General features: G+C 39.8%; 2 protein-coding genes across 4 annotated transcripts; one reads left to right on the forward strand and one right to left on the reverse strand.

Annotated features, from left to right (window-relative positions):
* The first annotated feature begins 275 nt into the window (after positions 1-275).
* Positions 276-6,740, forward strand: LOC104096487 (peptidyl-prolyl cis-trans isomerase CYP63). 3 transcript variants are annotated; one of them, XM_070188862.1, is made up of 15 exons: positions 276-423; positions 1,891-1,983; positions 2,109-2,163; positions 2,746-2,834; positions 3,460-3,484; positions 3,596-3,634; positions 3,718-3,835; positions 3,983-4,146; positions 4,271-4,601; positions 4,703-4,803; positions 4,888-5,068; positions 5,182-5,304; positions 5,418-5,777; positions 5,860-5,940; positions 6,152-6,740. In XM_070188862.1, exons 2-15 carry the CDS (start codon positions 1,906-1,908, stop codon positions 6,516-6,518), a joined length of 2,112 nt encoding a protein of 703 aa, XP_070044963.1. In that variant the 5' UTR covers positions 276-423; positions 1,891-1,905; the 3' UTR covers positions 6,519-6,740. The 3 variants fall into 3 exon arrangements, with proteins under 3 accessions (XP_070044963.1, XP_070044966.1, XP_070044971.1); XM_070188865.1 differs by having other exon boundaries at positions 6,155-6,740; XM_070188870.1 differs by lacking the exons at positions 276-423; positions 2,109-2,163.
* Positions 6,741-23,928: 17,188 nt separating this feature from the next.
* On the reverse strand, positions 23,929-26,930 carry LOC104096486 (2-methyl-6-phytyl-1,4-hydroquinone methyltransferase, chloroplastic-like). Its single transcript, XM_009602862.4, has 3 exons — positions 26,098-26,930; positions 24,950-25,256; positions 23,929-24,340 (listed from the first exon to the last, which is right to left on the reverse strand). Exons 1-3 carry the CDS (start codon positions 26,652-26,654, stop codon positions 24,185-24,187), a joined length of 1,020 nt encoding a protein of 339 aa, XP_009601157.1. The 5' UTR covers positions 26,655-26,930; the 3' UTR covers positions 23,929-24,184.

Raw genomic sequence — 26,930 nt, forward strand, 5'->3', positions numbered from 1 at the left:
CAATGTAAATTTATATTATTTTCAAATTACCAATTTCACTGCTAGCATAATCTAATCAGTATGTTGTAGCAGCTTATTTGTGCTATTTTTAAATTATTAATTTCATTTATTATAGATTTTTTTGTTTCAAATTAACTAATAGTGCAATTTTTTTAGAAGGTAAACTCGTTAAAAAATTAACCATAAGAAAATCTAATTTTCCATTTTTACCATTGGTACTGAGATAATAATTTTCTGTGTGGTAATAAGTACGTTTACAAAATCGTGAAGAGAACACACTGTTTGTACGCACGCACACCCTCGCCTCTCATCACTTCAGTCGCGCCTCCGAGGAAACAAATGGACGCTTCTCTTTGTTAGCTTAATCCGCAGCTTTGGACGTCAACTTCACTTCACCGGGAGCACTCAGTTGCTATTGTTTAAGTAAATTACACTCTTTAAGTTCTTGATCTTTTTCTGTTCTCTTTCTTGTTATTGTTGTTGTTTGTGCAATTTGTTACTCTGAGATGAAATCTTGCTTTCGTATCCACACCCATCTGCAAATTTTCCGGCTTTATACTGATAAAAAATCTGGAGCATATCGATTCGTGTTATAGCTTCTGTTTTATTAGGGTTTAAGAGTTTGTCCTTTTCCAAAAATTCTTTTTTTTAAATACTTAATTTCTCTCTGCAAATTTTGCGCTTTTACAATGTTAATCCGGTGCTTCATCGATCTGTGTTGTAGCTGCTGATTATTGGGGCTTAAGAGTCTGCCCTTTTCCCCAAAAAGAAAAAAAGTTGATATTTCTTTCGTAATTATTCTCCAGTATTCTGTGCATGGTATTTACTAGATTTGTTTGGTTGCACTAATTTAGTTTTAGGGTGTCTTTTCAATTCGTTGCACTAAAACTTAATGTTTGGACCTTCTGATTATTGTTCCATACAAAGAAATAGGTAGGGGAAAAGATCTCTCTGTCTATCTTTGTGTCTGTTTGCTGTAAAGCTTCAATCTTGGTAGTGATATTCGCTTGGATGCATAGGTGATATTGGACAGTCGAGGGTTTTATATTTTGTTCTACAGACAAGAAATTGTTATGGTAGGTTCTTTCCTAAGCACAATTTCCATTGACGGGAGAGAGAAGGCAAATTGATACTTATTGTAAGCAATGAAGAGCAATATATTCAACAAGTAATAGGGGGTGTCAAATGGGCAGGTTGGGTCAACATTAGGCGGATTAAAATGGAGGTCAATATCATGCCTGACTTACGAAAAGTTTGATTGGGTCAATTTGGACTAAATGGGTCGTAACTCCAGAACTCAAACATTTTTTTGTTTGTTTGTTGTCTTTTATAATTTGTTTAGTTACCAAATCAAACTAAGAAAATTAACTTTTATTTTCTTTATAGAGAGGGAAAGTGGATGAAATTGTGGAGAACTTTTTCTTTGTTACATGACAGATTTTGTATGGGTTAATTTGGATTGTGCGTGAACTGACTCATAATTGAATATATTCCCAACTCAACCTGCTCAAGTTTGGACGAGTTTGGCAGTATACACTTATACGGGTTATAATTGACACTCCTACATAGTACCATGCTTCCCTAGCATCCCCCCAAAAAGTCTTACTTTGGTAGCTTCAAATGGTGGTAGGTAGAGTCTCATTCGAGATTTAGGAAGCTATTGGCTCCTTTTGAGATGGTTGCACTGACTTTTGCCCCAATCTACTAATTATGTATGGAACAATATTTCACATGTTCCTATGGCTTGCCTGTCATCCTCTACCCTTTATCTCTATGACACCTATGACTAAACAAACAACAAACAAATTTATGATCTAGTAATCTAAGAATTTATGAATTTCTTTTGTTCAGAATAAATTCTAACTTGAAATGATGTTTCTACATCTTTAGGGCCTGAGGTGCAGGATGAAGAAGAAGAAAAATCCTCTTGTATTCTTAGATGTATCAATGGATGGAAATCCTGCAGAAAGAATTGTTATTGAGGTATATATGAAGCTTACCAAGCTTCCTGGAGTAGTTTTCCTTTTTCTTCCATATGAAACCATGTCTTGAATCTGTTTTTGATATATCATGCATGCAATTAGCATTATTTTTTGGGAAATGTGCAGCTCTTTGCAGATATTGTCCCGAGGACAGCAGAAAATTTTCGGTCACTCTGCACAGGTATATTGTTCGTAATGTTATTTGCTTTGTGCTAGAGAAGTACTTTGCTTGAGGCCCCCTAAGGTTCTAAATGTGTGTTAAATAGTGGAATAGAAGTCATGAATTATTGTGAAGGGCCTTAAGGATAATCATCTCTGCCTTGCCACAATATAGGCCTATGAGCACCATTCAAAATGCTGGGCGTGTGTGAGGGCATTAATGTCCCACCTTGTTTAAGGGAATGAACTATTGTCTCCTTATATGGTCTTGGATAGTCCTCGCTTCACGAGTCAGTTTTGGGTTTGAGTTAGACTATGTCGATTTTCTTAACACTGCTAGGATTATTATATTCTGGGATGAGCTCAAAGGTTGGTCTAGAAAACTTGAATAGATCCCTATTCATGTGTCACTGAGTCATTAAGAAATCACATATTCTTGGATAACAATAAATTATTGTGAATGGGTCTTTTGATTGGTTTTGTTGTTTTCATGACATTAATATTACTCTTCCTTTTATTGACTTACAGTGCTTGCGTGATTTCACGGGTATAATTGGTTGATCTGATGAGTGTTGTGGTTTTGCTGGTATGTTATGTTTTGAAGGTGAGAAGGGAGTTGGAGTATCTACTGGGAAACCTCTGCACTACAAAGGATGCTTATTTCACCGTGTAATCAAAGGGTTTATGGCACAAGTATGCTCTCTCTCTCTCTCTTTCTCTCTCTTTGATATTTGTATTCTTTGTTATCTTTTGAGAATAAATAATGTAGGAATTGATGTATTTGTTGCTACTTATTCTACCTAAGCTTGGGTATCATAGGAAAAGCAATTGTTTCCTCCAGCTTGGTATAAGATAATTCTTGAATTTGGGTTTGAAGTTCACAATGTTTTTTCTTTCTGCATCCACAGAAATTACACTTTCTAATCATACAGTCTCATCTTACTCGCTCTCCAATATCATGAGTTAATGTTTTGCTATTTTCTCTTCTAACTTATGGGATTTAAAAGGGGTAGCTGCTAATCATAATAAATTCAGACTTCCCCCTTCCTAAAAGAAAATCAAAACTTAAAAGTGAGAAACATTGTTCGGTTTTTAGTTCCATGTGCTTTACAGATTTTATGGATATCTTATGAAGCAGTGCAGGTCTATATCTATTGTGCTTGTCAATTATTTCAAATGAGAAAATAATTATGCAGGGGTAAATTTCAGCTGATCCCAACTTGTTTGTGACTGAGACTTACTTGTAGTAGTAGTTGTTGTTTAGTCAATATATTGGGGAATAATCATCAGTCCCATGACCTCTTGCTGTTTTCTACAGGGTGGTGATTTCTCCAAAGGGAATGGTATGCTTTTTCCCCTTCTGGGCACTGAACTTTCAATTGGCGCAGAGGACTCTTTAACTTCCAACCTCTTGCCCAGACAAGTAAGGCACACGAACTTTTAATGTTTTGCAGGCACTGGTGGAGAGAGTATATATGGAGGGAAATTTCCAGGTAGATTAGTAGTATATATGTTTGAGTGTTTGATATATGGTTATATGATTGGTTGCTGATGGTAATTTTTTTTATTTATGTAGACGAAAACTTTAAAGTTGATCACACTGAGGCTGGTATTCTCTCGATGGCGAATAGTGGTCCTAATACAAATGGATCCCAATTCTTCATTACGTTTAAGAGAACTCCCCATCTTGACGGGTATTTATCTGATATACGAGTGCACATTAGTTTCACCATGTTTTATCCTTCGGTAGACTTGTACTCCAAATCCTACTAGGAGAAGAAATAACTATGGTTATAACAATACCTAGTTTAGATCATGAAACATCTATTTTTCTGTTGCAGGAAGCATGTTGTTTTTGGAAAAGTTGTAAAGGGAATGGATTTTGTGAAGAAAATTGAACAGTTAGGGACAGCTGATGGGAAGCCATCTGGCCTTGTGAAAATTGTAGATTGTGGCGAAATGTCTGAAGAGAGGAAAAGCAATGATACAACCAAAGCAGAGAAAGGTGACTTTATCTCTCTAAGACTAAGATGTTCCTACTCTGCGGCAGTGTTACTGCCTCAGCTAAGAGAGTCTGCTGTGTCATCTCGTTTCTGTTGTTCGTTCATATATCTTTGCCTCGTCCGCAGGGAAAAATAAGAAGTCAGCAAGAGCTCTTTCCTCTGATGATGGTTCAGACAGTCAAGAAGAGGGGAAACGCAAAGCATCCACTGACAGAAAGAAAAAGAAAAAGAGGAGATACTCTTCATCTGATTCTTACAGTTCTGAATCAGATACTGATTCCTCTTCAGGCTCTGACTCAGACTCTGAGCTGGACTCCTATTCTTCTAGTTCTTCAAGTGATGGAAGGCGTAAGAAAAGGAAGAGGTCGACTAAGAAAGAAAGGAGTCGACATGGGAAGAAAAAAGACGAAAAGACGAGGAGAAGAGTTCATCGAAATAAAAGATCGAAACGCAAGCGGTATTGTTTTCTGTTGGCCCCTGTAATCTGTGTTATTATGCTGTACTTGATCGCTGGCTTAGTCCACCAAAGTTTATTTATTTTATTCCCATTGCATTCAGGAGCTCTGCTAGTTCTAGTGGCACAGACAGCAGCAGCAGCAGCAGCAGCAGTGATAGCTCTGATGATGAAAATGGCAGGCGCAGTAATTCTGCACGAAAAAGTAATTATTAATTTTATTCATGGGGGTGGAAAAACATGTCTTGTAAGAAGATTTGTTAATTCATTCTTTCATCTTACGTTACAGCTTTGGGGAAGAAATCATCAATTCCTCTCAAAGGACAAGCTGTTTTGAAACAGCAAAAGAATCTTGAAGAGGGTGAAGTATCTAAGAATGGTAAGCTTCCGAATAATGGTCATGGTGGAGATGTACCAACTGACAGGACTCTCGCCGCCAATGATAGATCTGATAATTCCAGCAGATCCAGGTCCCTTCCTTTGCTTTACTGAATGCTTCATGATGTGGTACTTGTGTATGTAGCTGTTCATATAAGTTACATATCTTCACAAAGTGACGTCTTTCTCTTTACATGATTAACAGGAGTGCAACACCAAGTCCCAGAGGGAAGCCAAGACCCAGCCGCCGGAGCAGTCGAAGTATGAGCCCAGCAAAAGTGTCTGATAGACTTGACCATGATAGATCTGATAATTCCAGCAGATCCAGGTCCCTTCCTTTGCTTTACTGAATGCTTCATGATGTGGTACTTGTGTATGTAGCTGTTCATATAAGTTACATATCTTCACAAAGTGACGTCTTTCTCTTTACATGATTAACAGGAGTGCAACACCAAGTCCCAGAGGGAAGCCAAGACCCAGCCGCCGGAGCAGTCGAAGTATGAGCCCAGCAAAAGTGTCTGATAGACTTGACCATAATGATGGAAGTCCTCAAATTGAGTCAAAGGAGAGAAGTTATCCAAAGAGTCCTTCACAAAAAATTACTCAGCCATCTCGCTCTAGTCCTGGCAGGGATTTATCCGGAAACCGTTCTCCTGATGGAACGTCAAAGCGAATCCGAAAAGGCCGTGGCTTCACTCAACAGTATTCATTTGCAAGACGCTATCGCACCCCATCTCCTGAGCGTTCACCTTACAGGCCTTATTACCAGGGTGGGAGAAATTTCCAGGGGAATCGTGATAGGTACATCGAGTTCATATGTAAAAATTGTCCGTGGAAGGAGCAAGTCTGTTATGCATGCTGAATACATTGTTATCTTTTTTAGGTACTCAAGCTATAGAAGCTATTCTGGGCGTTCTCCACCGGGACGATACAGACGCTCACCAAGAGGCAGAAGTCCACCCAGGTTTTCCTTCTGAGTTCCTCCCTATTGTCTTTTTTTATTTTTTATTTTTTGTGAATGTCTCTTCATACGTCCAAAAGTTACACAGTGCTTCAATTTCTTTTCTGTTTATGATATCTCTGAGTTCTTGGTTTTCTCTTTTGTTCCATTTAAGATTGTAACCTGGAAAAATGACTTCACATCCCTTAACCCCCTTTTCTTTTTCTTTGTTCAGTAGATACCGGAGAAGGAGTCGAAGTAGGAGTATTTCTCACAGCCCTAGTGCTCGTCCTAGGCGTGAGAGGCGTCGAAGTAGGAGCCCTTCACGCAGTGCTTCCCCTACAGATAAGCGGCAGAAAATAAGTGACAGATTGAAGTCTCGTCTTGGGCCTCGCGTGGATGATCAGAATTCTCCTACTAGAAGGTCAGCTTCAAGATCTAGAAGCCGCGACTCAACGACTCCTCGATCTCCTGATGCTGCTCCAAGGAAGCACAGTAGAAAAGTAGGATCTGAATCGCCCAGTAGTTCGAGGTCAACCTCCCCAACTCGACAGAGGGGTCTAGTCTCATATGAGGATATCAGTCCCACCGGGACAAACTAATTTGTAGCCTTGAATTAAGCTTATATCGGAGTGACTAAATTTGCAAAAAGCTTATTATCTAGTTTTAAACTTTGTTCCATCAGACGTTGCTAAGCTGGGGTTGGCAACTCAGTTTTATTATTTTTGTATTTCAGTAAACCAGCAGCTCGACATTGATTGTTTTACCATTTTCTGGAGTCAGGTCCAGATTTTGCATATTGATTTTCATAAATGTCATAATAATTCGTGGTGTGGTGGTAGTCGATGATGTTATATGCTAGTACTCAGAAATTAATGGGTTGCTCGGACTGCGTAAAAAGATAATATATGCTGAGAATAAGGGTGTTAACTGGGCTGGCCTGGGACCGCGGGCTAAGTGCTCCGGGACCGGTAGGATCGTTAGAGGTGGGCTTGGGCCGATCTCGTGGGCCGGTTCTTGAGTAGGAACCGTTAGGACCGGGATTGTTTGGCCCGCCACGGGACCGGGACTGGACCGATCCTTTGGCGGGCTAGATCTCGTGGGCCGGTTCTTGAGTAGGAACCGTTAGGACCGGGATTGTTTGGCCCGCCACGGGACCGGGACTGGACCGATCCTTTGGCGGGCTAAACAAGCCCAACGGTAATTTTTTTTTAAAAAAAACTAGTTGTTTGTCTATTTAAGAAAAGAGTTGTTGGACTTTAGCCATTTAACCCCAACGTTGTCTTAACCTTAAACTTTTTATAATTACACTTTTTTCCTATTTTCAACTATAAATACCCCTCATTCTTTCATTTTTCTTACAAAATCAATATCAATCTCTCTCTAATTTTCTTCTATACTTGCTACTATTGCTTACTTTATTCCAAAAAATAGTAAAACAAATATTGAGATTGTTACAATTTGTGAAAGAATTGTGAAGTTGGTGAATTGAAGTCTTCAACGATAATCAATTTTCAACAAGTTGTTCGTCAATTTTGGCACATCTTGATTAGTTTCTTTTTCTTCTAAATGGTGGCATTAGCACCTTGTTGTGCTCATTCCATAGGGGGGAGAAAGACTAAGAAAGATATTGCCATATTTTTTTAATGGTATAATAAAATTACAAGGCATTGCTTTGAATATCTTTTTATAATATTTTTATCTTTAAATTTGAATTAAAAAATTTAGGTCACAATTCTATAATAAATTTACAAGGCATTGCTTTAGATATTTTTTTTAACACTATTTTTGTCTCTAATTTCTATTTTTTTTTTATTTTTAAAATCACTATTTAGCCGTTGGGCCCACTTAGCCCGCCTCGTTTAACCCGGGACCATGAGTTCGTGGGCCCGATCCCGGGCCGGTTGCTTTGTTGCTTTAGCTGGAGTATAATGCATTGTTGCTTTGTTCATACACTTGGAGAAATTTACAAATTTTCGGGCGTTGGGGCATTCCTGTCCCAGTCTCAGTCTATCTAGTCCCTTTATTGGTCGACCTGGAGAAAGCTTAAGAGGTCGAGCAATGAATTAGAAGTCTTGTGCATGTCTTTGCGTACTTCGACTTGAAGTGTCCCCTTCGTCACCTCATTAAAAATCTCTTTGAGAAAATCCAATTAGGACAAAACTCAAGTGAGGGAAAAAAGAGTACGACTTGGGGGACGCTTTATCTCTTAAAAGTTAAAGTACTTGAGGTGGGTAATATTCCAGTTGTTTAGTAGTAGCTTTCCTTCCATTGTTTCTAGTTGGAATGACCCTTTGTTCGCTATTGCCGTGATTTTGTACGGGCCGTCCAAATTTGTTCCCAATTTGCCTTCCCGTGGGTCTTTGCTTGCTTGTGTTTTAGATTTAAGCACGTAGTCCCCGACTTTGAGCGGCCTGACCTTTGCCGTTTTGTTATAATAGCGTTCTGCTTGTTGTTTTTGGGCGATCATCCTTACGTAGGCCATGTCTCTTCGTTCTTCGACTTTGTCGAGCTTCTGCCTTCTTCTTTCATCGTTCCTTGGTCCGCTCTCGTGGGAGTATCTTAGGCTGGGCTCCCCGACTTCGACCGGTATTACTGCATCAGTCCCATAAACTAACGAGTAAGGCGTCTCTCATGTGCTTGTCTTCGGCATTATTCGGTAGGCCCAGAGTACTTCTGGTAATATTTCTAGCTACAACCCTTTGGCGTCTTCAAGTTTTTTCTTCATGATGTTCAATATCGACTTGTTGGAGGACTCCGCTTGTCCGTTTTCCACGGGGTGGTATGGCGTTGAGAGTATTCTTTTGATATGCCACTTCTCAAAAAATTCAGCGACCTTCTTTCCTGTAAATTGGGTACGTTATCGCAGTTGATCTCTTTGGGGAGGCCGAACCGGCATACGATATTTTTCCATATGAAGGCGATCACTTCCTGTTCACATATTTGGGTGAATGCTCCTGCTTCTACCCACTTAGAGAAATAGTCAGTTAAAACCAAAAAGAATCGTACGTTACCTCGCCCTACCGGGAGAGGGCCCACGATGTCCATTTTTCATTTGATGAACGGCCAAGGGGAAGTGATCGAGTGGAGGTGTTTGCCTGTTTGGTGAATCATTGGTGCATGCTTTGGGCATTGCTCGCATTTTTTCACGAAGTCCGTGGCTTTTTTCATGGTGGGCCAGTAATTTCCTGCCCGTACGAGGCATCTGAACAAAGCCTGATTGCCGGAATGAGCTCCATAATGGCCTTTGTGCACCTCTTCAAGGACGTGCCGCATTTGATTTGGGCCCAAGCATTTCGCCAGAGGGGCGCTGTACGTTCTCTTGTGCATGTCGTTGTGGATGATGATTTACCTGGCTGCTTGCATTCTCAGTGTCTTGGCCTCTTTTTTATCACTTGGGAGTACACTGTCCTGCAAGTATGTAACAGTACGGTTGCGCCAGTCCCAAGTCAGGTTTATGGTTCTTACCTCGATTTGGTCTATCGACGAGTTGAGAAGGTGGACTACACTTCTGTATCCGGTTGCAATATTTTTGGTGGTTGCGGCTAGTTTGGCGAGACCGTCCGCCTCGGCATTCTATGCTCGTGGGATCTGGTCAAGTTGACATTCATCAAACTCGGGCGACAACTTATAGATTTCGGTCTGATATTTTTGTAACCTTTGTTCCTTGATTTGGAAAGTCCCTATGACTTGGTTGATAACGAGTTGAGAATCGCAGTGTAGTCTTAACCATTTCCCCCCGTATTTGAGTGCTAGCCTTAACCTTGCAATTACAGCCTCATACTCGGCCTCGTTGTTAGTCATGTCTGGGGACCTTATGGGCTGGCGAATCACTTCGCCAATTGGGACTTCGAGTAAGAGTCCCAGTCCGGACCCTGACGCGTTAGACGTGCCATTAGTGTAGAGGACCCAAAGGTCCTGTGTTTGGGGAGAAGCGTGGGCGGCTTCTCTTTTAACTTCGAGCATTATTTTTATGCTGAAGTCGACGACGAAGTCAGCAAGAACTTGTGACTTTATTGTTATTCGCGGCTGATATGAGATATCGTGCTCGCTTAGTTCGATGGCCCATTGGCCAACCTGCCCGATAGCTCGGGTTTATGTAAAATGCTTCTTATGGGGAAATTCATGACGACCGAGATGGGGTGGCACTGGAAATATGGCCTAAGCTTTCGTGAAGCTACGACTAAGGCCAGGGCCAATTTTGTGAGGTGAGGGTATCTCGTCTCGGCGTCAACTAGTGTTTTGCTAATGTAATATATGGAAAACTGCGTACCTTTATTTTCTCGGACCACGACTGTGCTCATAGATACTTCAGATACAGTGAGGTAGACGAGGAGACGTTCCCCTGGCTCTACTTTTGAAAGCAATGGTGGTGACAAAAAATAAGTTTTTAACTCCTTCAGGGCTAGGACGTACTCAGAAGTCCATTGGAGTTCGTTATCCTTCTTGAGTACGCCGAAGAATCTGTGGCACCTATCTGATGATCGCGAAATGAACCTTGAAAGGGTGGCGATACGGACAGTCAACCTTTGAACCTGCTTTTTGGTGGTCAAGTGTTCTGGTATCCCTTCGATAGCATTGATTCAATCAGGATTGACCTCGATTCCTCATTGTGATACCAGGAAACCTAAAAAATTTCCTGAGGCCACGCCCAACGCACAATTTTCGAGGTTCAATTTCATTCCGTATCGTCTGAGTATGTCAAAGGTTTCTCTTATGTGGTCGATGTGATATTCTTTCCTTTTGGACTTGACTAGCATGTCGTCTATGTAGACTTCCATTATTTTGCCTAGCTTGCCTTTGAACATCCTCGTCACTAACCTTTGGTAAGTTGCCCTTGCGTTTTTCAGCCCAAAGGGCATGACCCTCTAGCAGTACGTCCCCTAATGGGTGATGAAAGTGGTTTTCTCCTGATCCTATTCCTCCATGAGGATTTGATTATATCCCGAATAGGCATCCAAGAAGTTCAGTAATTCGTGTCCGATCGTTGCGTCAATGGGTAGGTCGACATGGGGTAACAGAAATGAATCCTAGGAGCATGCTTTGTTCAAATCTGTGAAATCTACGCACACCCGCCATTTCCCATTCTTCCTTTTCACCATGTTCGCGTTGGTGATCCACTGCGGGTATTTTGACTCCCTGACGAAGCCATTTTCCAATAGCTTTTCCACCTCTTCGTGTACTGCATCATTGATCGCGGAGTTGAACTTATACCTGACCTGCCTCACTGGGGGTGGAATGGGTCGACTTTCAGCTTGTGCGTGGCGATTTCCTTCGAGATACCCGGCATATCTGCATGGCTGAAAGAAAACAAGTTTGCGTTAGTAGTTAAGAATTGACGAAATTTACCTGGTTCCTAAAGTTTGCAGCCAATGTAAGCTTTCTTGTTGTAGTCGTTGGTGTCTAATTGAACGGGGTCGAGGTCTTTTATGGTCGATCCCGCAGCTTCGACCATATCGGGGTCTCTAATGACGTCCTCGCTATCGTCACATATCGACCTCGACTCTGTTGATTGCTATGCCTCTTTTTCTTTGTCCTTCATTTATTGAGTGACCGTGCAGTCTAGGGCGATGTGGTAGCATTCCTGGGATATGCGTTGTTCCCCTCGTATACTGAATATTCCCCATGAAGTTGGGAATTTGATGACTTGGTATAAGCTAGAAGGGATGTCTCTCATGGAGTGTATCTTTGGTCGCCCTATTATGGCGTTGTATGTTGTGTCTTGGTCCATGATATGGAACGTGGTTTCCAAAGCTATGTCATCGGCCAGGACGGGGAGTGTGATTTCGCCAGATGTTCGCTCAACTGCATTGTTAAAACTATGTAGCGTGATGCAATACAACACTATCTTTTCCTCAAGTTTCATTTGTGCAAGTACTCGGTGGTGGATAATGCATGCACCGCTCCCATCGTCTACCATAATGTGTCTCACATCGGTACCTAAAATTCGTAAAGTGATAACAAGGGCATCATAGTGAGGGAAAACTAAACCGTTGGTATCTAACTTATCGAAGATGATACTTTCTTCGAGTTCATCATACCATTCGTGGGTGATTGACCGTTTGAGCTTGTGGGTTGTGGTGAACTTCACACTGTTGATGGAAGCATCGTCGCCGCCACCGATGATCATGTGGATGGTGCGAGTTGTCGAGGGTGGTTTTGGCGGTCCTTGATATTGTTCACGTCCTCTGGTAAAGTTGGTCCTTCCTCGGTCGCTCAGCAACTCTTTGAGGTGTCCCTGTCGTAGCATGTTTACGGCCTCCTATCTTAGGGCGATGCGATTCTCGGTCTTGTGCCCTCGTTCTTGGTAGAACTCGCAAAGGGCGTCCGATTTTCTAGTTCTTGGGTCTGACCTCATCTTTTGTGGCCACTTCACCTTTGGTCCGAGCTTCTCCAAGGCGTAGACTATTTCTGTAGGTGACACGCAAAAATTGTGAGCGGATAATAAAATGGGCATACCTCTTTCGTTCCGGTGAGTCCCTGTCCTTAATCTGGGTGGGCCTTCTTCGTGGCAGGAGGAGGACGCAACAACCACTCTGACATATGGTAGATGTCGTTCCATGTTGGGTCGCGGAGCTACGAGGTCCCTTCTGGTATCATTTCTACGATCTTTTCTAGATTCGGCCTGTACTAAGGTCAATCGATGAGCTGGTCCATTGAGGTCGTCCTCATCTACACGGACCTCGGCACAATATACATTTTGTATTTCATCCCAAGTGGTTTGGAGGTATTTTATCAGTTGACTTAATAACTTTCTAGTCGCCCTCGAACCATTCCTGCTCAGCCCGTTTTGAAAGGCTGCGACCGCCATCCCTTCTGATACTTCGACAAGGTCATCCTTACTCCGTTGAATCGGGCGAGGAAGTCCCTCAATCCATCTCCCGGAGACTATTTAATAACAAATATGTCGTTTACTCTCGCCTCGGCCTTCTTGGCCCCAACATGGGCCGTTACGAACTTGTCGACCATTTCTTCGAAAGTTTCAATGGAACACACAGGTAGTTTTGAATACCATGTTAACGCTCCTCCTGCGAGGGTTTCACCAATTTTTTCAACAAAATGGAAGACACTTTCTTTTTGGCGAGGTCATTGCCTTTCACGGCAGTGACATAGTGAGTCACATGATCTTCAGGGTCGGTCGTGCTATCATATATCCTGAGGTAGGGCGACATTTTAAAGCTTTTTGGTATGGCATGTGGTGTGGCGTCATCACTGTATGACTGCTCGACGAACCGGACGACATCTCTTTTAAGCAAGAGCGTAGGGGCGCCCAACATCTTATCGCCCTTTTTTGGTGTTCTCTCATTTGGTCCCGGAGTTCTTTGTTCTCATTCTCCATTTCTTCCATCCTTTTCAGAATGGCTACGAGAGTGTCGTCACCTGCACTATTAATGACATTATGAGCAATACCTGTCATTGGGGGAGGAGAAAATTGGTTATGCTACTCGTCTGCTAGTTGTATGACGCAAGTCCTTGCGTTTTCTGTAGCCGTGTCCCGAGCGGGCTTATGGAGAACGCTGGTTAGCGTATCAGTTAGCCAAGCTTCAATGAATTTTTTTTACAGCTGGGGGCATCTCCTCCGCCACAGATGTAGAGGCTCTCTTACCAAGAGATTTTGTGATGCTGCAGTGAGGATGGGGTGACCCATCTCGCCTAGGAAAGGCATTGGGAATTGTGCCGCCATCCGTTATTTCATAGCTCTCATTGTTGACGTTCATGAGGTTGGTAGGGAGGTCACTTATTATTCTCGTCCTTTCTTCTCTGTCACCTGCCATATTGGATTTGTGAATACAAAGAAATGAGATCTTGTTCTTGATTTTTTTTACATTAGCGATCCCTGTTAGTTATAGATCTAGAAGAAACTAAAAATTTAACTAGAAAATCTCCACAGACGGCGCCAAATTGTTCGACCAAAAAATATAACTTTCGGCTAAAACAATAGAGTTTATATAATAATGTGTTAAACTTAGTTAATAATAATATCTCTAGATGTGAGCTACGAAAACGTAAAAAAACGTTAGCCAGATCTGGTGGTGGATTGACAATAACATGCATTAACTGTTCCAAAAAGTATGAGCAATAATGGAGAAAAAACTAGCAATAAATAACAATAAATGGCATTTAAGTAAATGGGAGAAGTGGTTCACCTAATAAAGGATGAACTAGATGATTGTCCCTCCTGACAATGATGAGTGACAGAAAAATCCTAGAATGTTCGAATTGTTCTTGGATCTGATGGAAAAGTGTGAAATAATATGAACAAGAATCTTGATGAAAAGGTAGTTTTGTATCATTATCAGAGAGAGAGAATCTTTTATCAAAAGTCCGTTCTTATCAAATAAATGTCACATACCCCATTCATTGTCTTTTTTCCTATTTATATGGGACATATCCCTAACAAACCCTAATAGTATAAGTACAGAGAATATCCACTAGAATATTCTCTTTAATATCATATTCTAAAAATTAGCCGTTACAGCTCTATCTGCGGTGCTCGACCTCGACCATTGTTGACATCTCGACCACGAGTCTTGTTGCTTCTTGGCCGTCCTCGACTGACTCTTTCCTCAATGGTACCTTGCCCTAAATATTCTGGAGCAGATTTCGACCTATACACCGTCACCGGTCAAATGGTCGTTGACCGGCCAAAACCATAACGACCTTTCATCGCCTCTTTTCCTCGTAATCAAATCTTCAAACCTTCAAAGTTTTCGGCCAATGAAGTATGTATTAGACCCTGTGTTTGAATAAATACTCATAGGTCTGAAATCTTTGACCAATTTGAAACCACTGATTTTCCACGTCCAGATTCTCTCCATTCCTCTTACTGACAGTGATAGCTCGATAGGTATACTGCTTTCTCTTTCCCTTTTATTCTCAAATTGCACCTAGCTAAATCACTTATTTGTTGTCAATTGTTAATTGTTTATTTGATTGCATTACATGTTATAGATTAGTTTTAGGTTAATTAAGAGCATGTTTTAGTTAGCTTCGATTATACCTAGTTGAATTTGCTAAATTGTAATTTGAATTGATAGTTATTTTTTTAATGTTGCATCAATAATTGGTTATTAGTTTGTTCTTTCATATGTTTAGCATGCTTTAGATTAGTCAGGATTTAAGATCCATTAATTCTATGTCAGATTAATAGTTTAGTTACATAGCCGTTAGTTTAATTGCAAGTTTGTAGGCTAAATGATCTTGATTAGATAATTACATGATTAAATTAGATTAATCACCTAAATTGGGTTAGATTTTGAATATTGTTTGCTTTGCTGTAATTTTCAATTTATTTAAGCTTCTTGTGATGGCTGTTTGTAATTACTCGAAGTACCAGGGGTCTAAAGGAAATAGGAAAATTAGGGAATCTTTCTGTTTAGCTGTTAAGAAAGTTCTAGAAGAGAGTAATAGAGACTAAAAGGCAATGAGACAAGGAAATTAGGTCAAATGAGGGACTTAAGGGTTAAAATACAAAAACAAGGGGGAGACTGGAAAGAAAGAGAATAATCTGAAGGGGACAACTGTCCAAAATCTATTAAAAAGATTCTTTTTCCCTACATTCACAACTGACACATTTTTCTATATATTTTCTCATTTTGCATATCACACACATACAGATACTCATTTTCTGCATTTTCAGAGAATACACATTTCTCTCCTTAACACTCACTCTTGGACATAGTTTTAGTATTTCATACACTCTCATCTACACTCATCTACACTCACCCGTTTAAGAACAATCGTAAAGAAAAACTCAAACTCAGATATATAGAATAACCAGCTCTAAAACCAAAACCAAAAACCAAAGAAAAACAAAATAAAAGGATTTCTAAAGGCTATTCTGATTTTCTACTATACTACTTTGAGAATTTATGGGGTAACTCAGTTGTTTTAGATTGGAAGCAGAAGTTTTCTGCTAATGCTGTTGTTGTTTGCTGTCAAACTCTAGTTGAATCTTGTCATCTTTCTATTTAAGACCTTTATTTGGTCGTTTGCTTTGATTTCCAGTTGCTAGGTATGTCAAAACTCCATCTGCAGTCCCTTCTAAAATGCAAATGAAGCTTTGAGTTGTTTGATTTCGTGACTGTTTAATTTCCTGAACTTTTGTGCTTGTTTGCTAAATTAGTTTATGTGCTCCCCTGTTAGCATCCATTCATATTTGTTTAGTGTTAATTAGATTGAAGTTGCTCACAAACATTCTAGATTGTTGCTGATAACCTCTCATTTTAATGGAGCATTCTAAGTAATCTGAAGTTTTACATAACCTTAGTGTCTTCTGCCTTTGATAATTGTGAACACCTGTTGTGAACACCTGAAATGCGTGTGAGAAACTGGATTTGAGTTTGCTTCGATTTGTGGAGAAAACTAGGAGCGAGCAGCTGAAAGTTAGTAGCAGATTATGCACTGAAAATTCATTTTGAATCATAATTTGTAATCATACACTTTATTCCAGATTATGAATGTAATTACAACTATTATTTTAATTGTTAGAATTAGCTTGTCGGTGTGGCAATTAAACCTTAGAACTTAAGATTTTGTTAATTAGGAGTTAATATCTTTACTATTTTTATAATTATTTTTATTTATATTTATGTATATTTGTGTGTGAAAAGAAAGTTCGAATGGTTTATGGGCCTGTTGGGCCTATGCTCTGCCAAAAGTTTGGGCCCGACACTTGGTCTAAACAAGCACACGCAAATCTCTTCTGAATAGCTCTTGGGCATGCTGGGGCGATGGCCCAACGCCTCAAGGTCTAAAGGACCTGCCCATTTAACTGAAGGGCCTAGATTTCAGAGGCCATACCTTGGGCCTCAATCTCAGCCCATAGCGTTGCTCTTCAAAATGTTAGCCCATATAGAATGAAATAGCCAAGGAGAGTTATAGTTTAATCACAAAGCCTTTCTAATTTAACTGATGAAGATTCCTTTAACAAGATAAATGATTGTTTAACTGCCGACTCTAGTTACTAAATGTGTCTAGTACTTGATGCGAAATGGACTGCTAATGTTTCAAGATTTGCACGGACTCTCAAAGGAATTTCCGTAATACATGATTTTGCAATAATCTCAAATTAGCTTAGGACAATAACTCTTAAAAATCCATAGAATGCTTTAGGCGCATTTCTAATCTATTATCATGATTGTGTACACGTTCGCGTGACATAATTATGATTTTCAAAATAAATTAAGGTATCTCATCACATAGGAGATAACCCACCGGTTGTACTCAAATCAACAACTTACCATGAACCTACCATAATCAGAACAACTGGGCCACTAGCCCGCCTTTCCAAGTCCGTGCTTACCAACCAGATATAAGAGCCAGCCTTGTACCATAAATGAATGACTGAAAGATTTAACACTGCATCTGCTCCGAGACTAGACAACACATCATGATGATAATCAAGCATCCATAACCCTTCGTAATCCATCCGCAACATCACAGATCGTCGGCACATAGCAAATACTGTTAGACTCCATTATCGGAGTCAATCGAAGGAAATTTGAAATGAAAGAAAATCCTAAATCGGGAGAGAAGAGAGAAGAAAGATATTTTTTTATTATTATTTCATCTACCATGTTCTAGATACATCCGAAGGTATATAGTCATTTAGTAACTTACTTACATGTGGACTGGGCCGGCTACTATACAATTGGGCCCAAATAATAAAGAATCAAAAATGGTAATGCTACTAACTAATGGGCTTTGTAGGAGAAGAATTATGCAGCCCAACACCCCCCTCAAGCTGGAGGGGGAAGCCACTCCAAGTTTGCTAAGCAAATGGTAATGAAGAGGCCCTGCAAGGGACTTAGTTAAAATATCAGCAGGCTGATCAACAATAGAAATATGGTGGAGAGAAATCAAACCAGACTGCAAACAATCTCGAACAAAAATGGCAGTTAATATCAATGTGCTTGGTCCTTTCATGGAAAACAGGGTTCTTGGCGATATGCAAAGCAACCTGGCTGTCACAGAAGACCTGAATAGGAGAGGAGAAGACCAAGCCCAGGTTACCAAATAAACGAACCAACCAAGAAACCTCAGCTACAACTTTTCTCAAAGCTTTGTACTCAGCTTCAGCAGAGGAAAGATAAATAGTAGGTTGTTTCTTGCATTTTCAAGAAATGGGACACCCACCAAAGCTAATGAAGAAACCAGTGATGGACTTGTGAGACTGGGTACATGCAGCCCAATCAGAGTCAGCATAGGCCACAAGAGAAGTATCAGAAGACCTTGATAAAAGAATACCCTGTCCAGGATCATTTAACAAGTACCTAAGCACATGGAGGGTAGCTAACATATGGGGAACCTGAGGAGCCTGAAGGAATTGGCTCAAATGATGGACAAAAAATGCAATATCAGGTCGAGTGTGTTGCAGAAAATTTAATTTCCCCACAAGTCTTCTGTAGAAGCTGGGATCAGTAAGGGCTTGGCCCATATCAGGGCTGAGCTTGACAGAAGACTCAAGAGGAGTGATTACTGAAGTGAAGTGATGACAATTGAATTCATTCAAGATATCAGAGGCAAAACTTGTGTTGACTAACTAAATACCCTTGAGAATTATTGAGGACTTCAAAACCCAAAAAATAATGGAAAGACCCTAGGTCCTTAATTTTGAACTGGGAGTCCAAGAAAGATTTCAAACTGTCAATCTCAGTCACATCATCCCCAGCAAGTAATATATCATCAACATAAACAACAATGACAGTGAGAGAAGAAGGAGAAGACCTGGTAAAGAGTGAGCAATCATTCTTACTAGAAATGTTGCCCCTAGAGAGCAGAGCTTCAGACAGTTTAGAAAACCACTGTCTGGAAGCCTGATTAAGGCCATAAAGAGACTTGAGAAGCTTGCAAACCAAAGGAGAAGAACTAGAAGCCATGGGGTTAGAAATCTGAAGACCGTGTGGAAGTTTCATGTAAACCTCTTCATGGAGATCACCATGAAGAAAGACATTATTCGCATCAAGTTGATACACAGTCGAGTCCCTCTTGGCAGCAAGGGAAAGAAGATACTTGATGGTGGTAAACTTGACAACAGAAGAAAAAGTCTCATTGTAGTCAATTCCCTCCTTTTGAGTGTCACCTCTAATGACCAACCTGGCTTTGTATCTTTCAATGGAGCCATCATACTTTTGTTTGATTTTATAAACCCATTTACATGGGATAGGCTTCTTGTGAGGAGTAAGAGGAATAATTTTCCAGGTATGATTTGCATCTAGAGCCTTAAATTCCTGTAGCATAGCCTTTTGCCAAGCAGGATGAGATGCAGCCTGCTGGTAATAAAGAGGTTCTTGCAGATGAAGCTCAGTAGGAGAAACCTTGGAGATGTCAGAAGCAGGTTTTGTAAGGGCTGAAGAACAAATATAATCCTTGAGGTAAGGAGGAGTGTGGCATACCCGAGTGGACTTTCTAAGAGGAGGAGAAAGTGGCAAAGGAGGGGGTGTAGAAGAGTTAGATGAGGGGGTAGAAGAGATGGAGTTGAGAGAATCGGATGCAGAGGAAGAAGGAGAAATACAAGGAGAAGGAGGAGTAGAAAGTACTGGAGGAGGAGAAGGAGGAGGTGTTGATGAGGAAGATATACTATCCTAAAAAAGAACAGGATGGAAGGGCCGTGGAGGTGGAGAGGGAGAAGAATAAGGGAAGATATGCTCATGAAACATAATATCTCTAGAATAGAAAATGGAATGGTTGGTGAGATTAAGTAGTTTATATCCATTTTTACCACAAGGATATCCTAAAAATACATATTTGATAGCTCTAGACTAAAATTTATCCATGCCAGGCTTGAGGGTAGTAGCATAGCATAAGAAGCCAAATGATTTGAGGTAATCATAAGAAGGGGAGACACCATGAAGTCTTTGGAAAGGAGAGATGTTGCCTAGGACAGAAGAGGGCATACTATTTATTATATAAGTTACATCCAACACACATTCACCCCAGTATTTAACAGGCAAATGAGATTGGAATAACAGAGCTCTAGAGGTTTCCAAAATATGTTTGTGTTTTCTTTCAACCACTCCATTCTATTGTGGTGTGTGAGGAATAGTAGTTTGGCGAAGAATCCCATTTTCAGAGAAAAAGGCTTTTGCTTCAGAACTCCCACCCAGTTCAAAAGCATTATCATCTCTGAATGTTTGAACAGAAGAATGGAAATGAGTTTGGACCATTTTGGTGAAAGCTTTAATGATTGTAAAGGCATTGCTTTTACATGATAATAAGTGGGTCCATGTTACTATAGAGAAATCATCAACAATGGTGAGAAAATATCTAAAACCATTGTATGTTTTGGTATGATAAGGACCCTAGAGATCTAGGTGAACCAGTTGGAAAGGGGAATTAGATTTGATATGACTTTCAGGAAAATGAAGTCTTTGTTGTCTAGACATAGGCTAAATAGAACATGAGAAAGACAGTTTAGAGGGAATTATGTCAGATAAAACTGAAATTGATTTCATCTTATGAAGAGGCATGTGACCTAATCTTTGATGCGAAAACAATTCCATTTTACTAACATTGGTAGAAGAAGTACAAGAGGAACTGGTGAAGGGGATAACAGAATTGGAAACAGTACATGTATTAGAAACACTACATGCATTACCATATGGATTGACAGAAACAAAAGATGAATATTCAGCCATGTCAGGGAGCAGAAAGTATAACCCATAAGAAGCTCTACCAATTTCTAGTGGCCTCTTCATAGAAGGGCCCTGTAGAAAACAAGAATGACTGCTAAATAATGCTAAGCATTGTAATTGAGAAAAAAGTTGATATACAGAAATAAGATTGAATTGGAAAGAAGGAACCAACAGTACATTGTGCAAGATAACGTCTGTTCTAAGTTGTAATGACCCAGTAGAGATTACTTTAACTTTATGTCCATTTGGTAGAGTTATTAAGTAAGGTTTAGGTAAAGGTTGTAAGTTGTGTAAGAATTATTTATTAGAGGTCATATGATTAGTTACACCTGAATCTAATATCCAAGGTATCTTTCCTAACTGAGCAGACAAACATTGAACTGCAGAATTAACTACAGGCAACTGATCTACAGGTAGGTGACACACACCTGCAAAGTTGGCATAGGCAACATTGTCACCAAAAGTGGAAGAATGATTGCCAGTAGATATGTGAGCCTGCTGAAACAGAGACATGAGGTGTTGATACTGCTTTTTGCTGAAACCATAAACTGTGGGTTCATTTGGAGGTCCCACTTGAGCAGTATTATCTTCCGCTTGTGCACAAGAAGCAGACCTTTTGTTCTTGGTGAACTTGAAGTTAGTGGGAAAACTATGAAGCCTATAGCATTTGTCTATTATGTGCCCATGTTTCTTGCAGTATTTGCAAGACACAGAAGAAGATTTTCTTGTTTGATCAAAGTTGATTCTTTGATTGAAAGGCTTTGCATTATGTTGGTGATTCCAAGGAAGATTGGAATTAGATGAAGTAGCAGAAAAGGAGGCTGAATCACCAGAGAAACCCAAATTTGGAGGTTAGTTTTCTTTTTGGCTTTCATCATGTTTAAGCAAAGAATATGCTTTGCTAATTGAAGGAAGTGGAGACATAAGCATGATGCTACTCTTAAAGGTGGAGTAGGACTCATTTAACCCACTTAGGAATTGAAAAAGGTATTGGTCTTCAATAAATTTGGGTAATACTCCACAAGAGCATGTAGGACCAACATAAGCAGAGTTCAATTCATCCCATAAAGCCCTCATTCTGGTAAAATAATTGGCAATATAAGAAGACCCTTGGGAGGTAGAACTGATTTCCCTCTGGATTTGAATGTATTTGGATACATTGGATTGCCCAAACCTCTCATTTATGTCACTCCACACTTCTCTAGCAATGTTGAGACACATGACACTCACTGCTATCTCCCTAATCAATGAATTGGTGATCCAAGCCTTCACCATATCATTACATCGTTCCCAGAAGGAATAATAGGGAGAATTAGGTGGAGGTTGAGCTACTTTACCAGTCACTATTCCTAATTTATTCTTGGCAGACAAAGAGGTAAGCATACTACTACGCCAATGTACAAAACTAGTTCCATTGAACGGTATAGCAACCAATTGACTTCCAGGGCTATCAGAGGGATGGGCATAGAAAGGGTGAGATGGGTCTAAAGTGAACTCGATAAAACCATCAGCAGTAGATGAGGGACTCCCCATATTCAGACACAATGACAAACTTCTAGACTAACAAGTCATAGGTAAAAAAATTTACAGTAGAAGCCCTAATTTCACAAGCATAACAAACCCTAATTTCACGTAGGTTTTAAATGCAAATGAGAGAATAAGGTTTTTACCCTCCTTCTTCGCACACCTGAAGAAGCTAAGGTTTTCCAATAGAAGGAACAGACGAAAGCTTCGAAAAGATTTCCAGATCGTTCTGACTGAAGAGTCTTCGTTCTGAACAAAATCAGCGAACCAAACTTGATGGTTACCATCGGACGATAGCTCTAAGTGAGACGGATCGACGGTAGTGCTCTGATACCATATTAGACTCCATTATCGGAGTCAATTGAAGGAAATTTGAAATGAAAGAAAACCCTAAATCGGGAGAGAAGAGAGACGAAAGATATTTTCTTATTATTATTTCATCTACCATGTTCTAGATACATCTGAAGATATATAGTCATTTAGTGACTTACTTACATGTGGACTGGGCCGGGTACTATACAATTGGGCCCAAATAATAAAGAATCAAAAATGGTAATGCTACTAACTAATGGGCTTTGTAGCAGAAGAATTATGCAGCCCAACAAATACTGAGTGTGCAACATCGCATATGAACGAATAAGAAGAATCAAAATCGTAGGTTTCCAGCTGAAACAAGGCCGCACGATAAGGAAAGAAAGAAGAAAATTTTTCCTAAATGCCCTGTAGCCTCTCGAAGATAGGTATGGACGTCATTATACCGATCCGCAAGACTCTACTAGACACTTGCTCATGACTCGTAAAACCTATGAACCTAGTACTTTGATACCAACTTGTACACGTATGTGTACGTGTGACATGATTTTGGCATAATAAACACAACGGATATACACACATGTTATCCGTTTCAAAGATAAATACATAACGTCATAATTAAAAGTGTTAAAAGGTAAAACACGCATAGGTTCTTAAAATACGTAATTAACAATTAAGCCAGGTATGATTAAAAGCGACCGTGCTAAAATCACGGAATTCGAGAGTGCCTAACACTTTCTCCCGGGTTAACAGAATTCCTTCCCTGGTTTTCTGGTTTTGCGGACTTAAACAAAGTCAATTTTCTTGATTTGAGATTTTAAAAATAAACCGGTGACTTGGAACACCATAACAATTATTCCAAGTGACGACTCTAATTAAATAAATAATCTCATTTCGAATAATGTCACTTTAATTGAAAAACTCCTTATCTTCAGAAAAAAGAAAAACAAAAAAAAGGAGGTGTGACATATAGTACCAAGGGTAATAGTCGCTGCATTATTTAGTGTTTTTCTTCTTACGGGATGTTTTAGTTTATTTCATTCAAAACGGGATACAAGTACAATATAAAAAGCATGATATACATAACACTATTTTTTATTCATCGGTTAAAAAGCAGCTGCTCTTTTCGTCTGGCTTCAGTTATCAGCAAATAGGTTAGTATTCATGCATCGAGATGTCTTTGCGTCAGATGATTATGTCTTTTTCAATGTTGATTTACTGGACTTCAACATCTTTTTACTCTCAAAAGCTAAGATAGACAGGAAAGAAAGACTAGTAGTCAAGCTGAAAGTTAACGTGCTTATGTTGTGAAACTGAAAGATTTGTCTCTTATGACAAAAAGTTTCTAAGAGGTGATCCTTGCAATCTGAACTTGTTGTAAAGACGGTTAAAGAATTCACCTTCAAGTCTCAACTATCGACTGACTCAGGCTCCAAATCGATGACCTTCATCTTTCCATCTCTTAATTGCTGGGAATTGGGAAGGATTTACTGCAGAACACAATGAAGCATTGGCGGGGTAACATTTTCACCCAGTCAAATTTAAAAGTTGAAATTAAGCCATCTAGATATAAAAGGGAGTTCAGTCTACATCAGAAAACTATATTAACCAAGGTCAGTAACCAAACTAAGATGTCAAACATAATTTGTCAAAAAGTACGTTTTGCAATTAAAACAGATTTATTTGCCGAAAATTCTAGCCATACAAAGGAAACACGGAACTGCGCTAACTAGAACCAGGTGCAGCAGGAGAAGCTGGTCAGCCAGTAATTACTAATTAGTAAGTTGCTCGCTATCTCACAGAGGTTCGCCTTCAGGAACGACCTGGTCTTTAACCCACATATAAATAGGAACCAAAACATAGTATGTTGCTGCCATTACCCCCAGAAGGAACCGCAACATAAAGACAAATGGATTTACAGGTTTCTCCACATCCTCTGCCTTTGGGCCAAGCTACAATTATGAATAAACCAGGGTAAATATAAGGAGGTGAAAAAACTTGCAACACTTTTTACCAACTGTATAAAGATAAAAGAGGCGAAGAAGGGTCCTCGGAATCCAGTGGGATTAGAGGAGAAGCAGAAAAAGGTGTAACATCATAACATCCAATCATAATTCACTCCAATGCAACCAATTAGAACTTGTAACTACAATAGTTGAACATATAGTTATGTGTTCATGGAATAGTATCGTGATGTCATCGCTCACTCTAAACCCATGTTCTATTTAAAGTCAAATCAAAATTATTTCTTAAGCAAACATCAATTCATCACTAATAAGTTAAAGTTTGTCATCTAACATTTTAAGGCAATGTGATGTGTTTGGGCATATTTAGCACACTCATATAGCATGTGATAAAGCAGTGATGATCTTTATCAAGATGTAACAAACTGCTCTACAAACAATTATGAATTACAACCCCTCCCCCCCTCCCAAAAAAAAAATATAAAGAAATAAGATAAATAATTCACGAAATTAATCAGGTAGAAAACTAAAATGAATGTACTCCTAAATAAAGTAATTTCTTTTTTAGGGCACTGGTGGAGGAACGTGAGAAATTACCTGCAGTGGTGAATCACCAGGTGTAGACTTCACACCAGTTACAGAACATCCCATGATAAGCCCATGTCTACGAACCCCACGATACCATTTTGGGCCAATCCTCTTCAGTTGAACATCCTCGAATCCTGCCTTCTCAAACCAGTCTAAGTATTCTTCCTCCTTAGGGAAGAGCATCCATACATCAGCAAAGAAACGAGACAACCAAAAGGTAGGGTGGACAGGACCAATTAGGCACGCCTTTCCTCCAGGTTTCAGAACCCTGTACGCCTCTCTGATGCCTCGTTGTGGATCTGGCCAGTACTCAATACTGAGAGGAAAAAGATGATCAAGGAACTTCATTATGATGAATTTCAGACAATCTTTACAGCTTTTTCAATTGAAGAATGAAAATATTAACATAACTACTACCATAATTTAATTTTCATTTGAGCTGGTCATTTCACAACTTCTACTACCAGATGCAGATATAAGACACTTTGATTTCCTTTAAAGAAACTATAGACATTCATGTAGGTTGATAACGGGATCTACCATCATAATTTGTACTTACTAGTTATAAGTGAAGAATCCAGACAAATTATAAACGACTGTGACACGTGAGTACCGTTATATATTGTCAATGGATTTCTCTCAGTTTTTTCACATGCATGTAGCTTTCCAACAGTTCACATTATAGATATACAGGTTGGAGAAGGCGACAGCACAACCCTTGCTTGAAAATGACCATTAGTCCTCTAAATGAAAAAGGGCAGCCCGGTGCACTAAGCTCCCGCTATGCGCGGGGTCCGAGGAAGGGCCGAACCACAAGTGACTATTGTACGCAGCCTTACCCTGCATTCCTGCAAGAGTCTGTTTCCACGGCTCGAACCCGTGACCTCATAGCGTCTAAAAATCCTGTTCAAGCTTTGGGAAAATTAAACATACAAGTGTTGGATAAAGTGTCCAAACACATGGAGAATCGAAACGACTGGTACTCACTAAGACTAATTCTACAGCTAAGACCATTCCAATTAACTCAGTTATAATATCCTAACTGAAAGGCAATCTATTATACTATATGCAACTCGAAAACGCCCGTTATGTAATAAACAATGATGATAAGAACAAAAATATAGCTAGAAAAGTTAAAAAAGGGAGCAGACATAAACCTTCCAGCGGATACATATCGGTCAGCATAATCTGTTTGGAAGGGAAGATCCTCGGCATCACCCTCAATAATTTTGCATTCTTTCAATGGCGCCTTTTGCTCAGCCTTAGCAAGCTGATGAGGAGATTGGTCAAGAATTGTAACATTCTTAGCATCCACATGCTTCACTATACCCAAAGTGGTAAAACCAGTGCCACCACCAACATCAACCACAGTCAAATTCCTGTCATTAAGGTGAGCTGGTTCAAGTGCATCGTCCCTCATATCTTCAGTCCAATGCCCAGGATTAATCACATGATCATACACAATGGATAAGAACCTATAGAACCAAAACGCCTCTTGCTTGTGCTGTATGAATCTTGGCTGTGAAGCTGGCCTAGATGTTGAAACACTGCACCTTGGACCTAGGGTTTTGATTTTATTACTGGTTATTGATAAACCCAACTTGGGGAATTGCTTGCCTTTGAAATCTGAACCGACAAAGCCTAACCCATTTGGGGAAATTCTCCTACAAAGACTTAAACTTTCAGTTCCACTGATGAGCATTGAATTTGCCATACTCACAGAGGGGTAAATGCAAAAGAAATCAAAGTCTTGAAATCTTTTGAAGCAATGACAAAGTCGTCAAAATCGAAGCTTTGCTGAGATATAGAGTGAAGACACCACTGAGGTTGTCCTAGAAAAAGGGCAAAATAATAGTAGTACTAACCTTGTTTTCAATTGTTTCAGTTTACAAGAAATTTTGGTGGGCTTGAGTGACAATGATACAGTCTTTTGCCCCTTTGATAAACTAGTTTAATACAAAATGGGAATGGAAAACGACAATTGTGCAGA

This window comes from Nicotiana tomentosiformis, chromosome 1, assembly GCF_000390325.3.
Source record: "Nicotiana tomentosiformis chromosome 1, ASM39032v3, whole genome shotgun sequence".
Taxonomy (NCBI): Eukaryota; Viridiplantae; Streptophyta; class Magnoliopsida; order Solanales; family Solanaceae; genus Nicotiana; species Nicotiana tomentosiformis.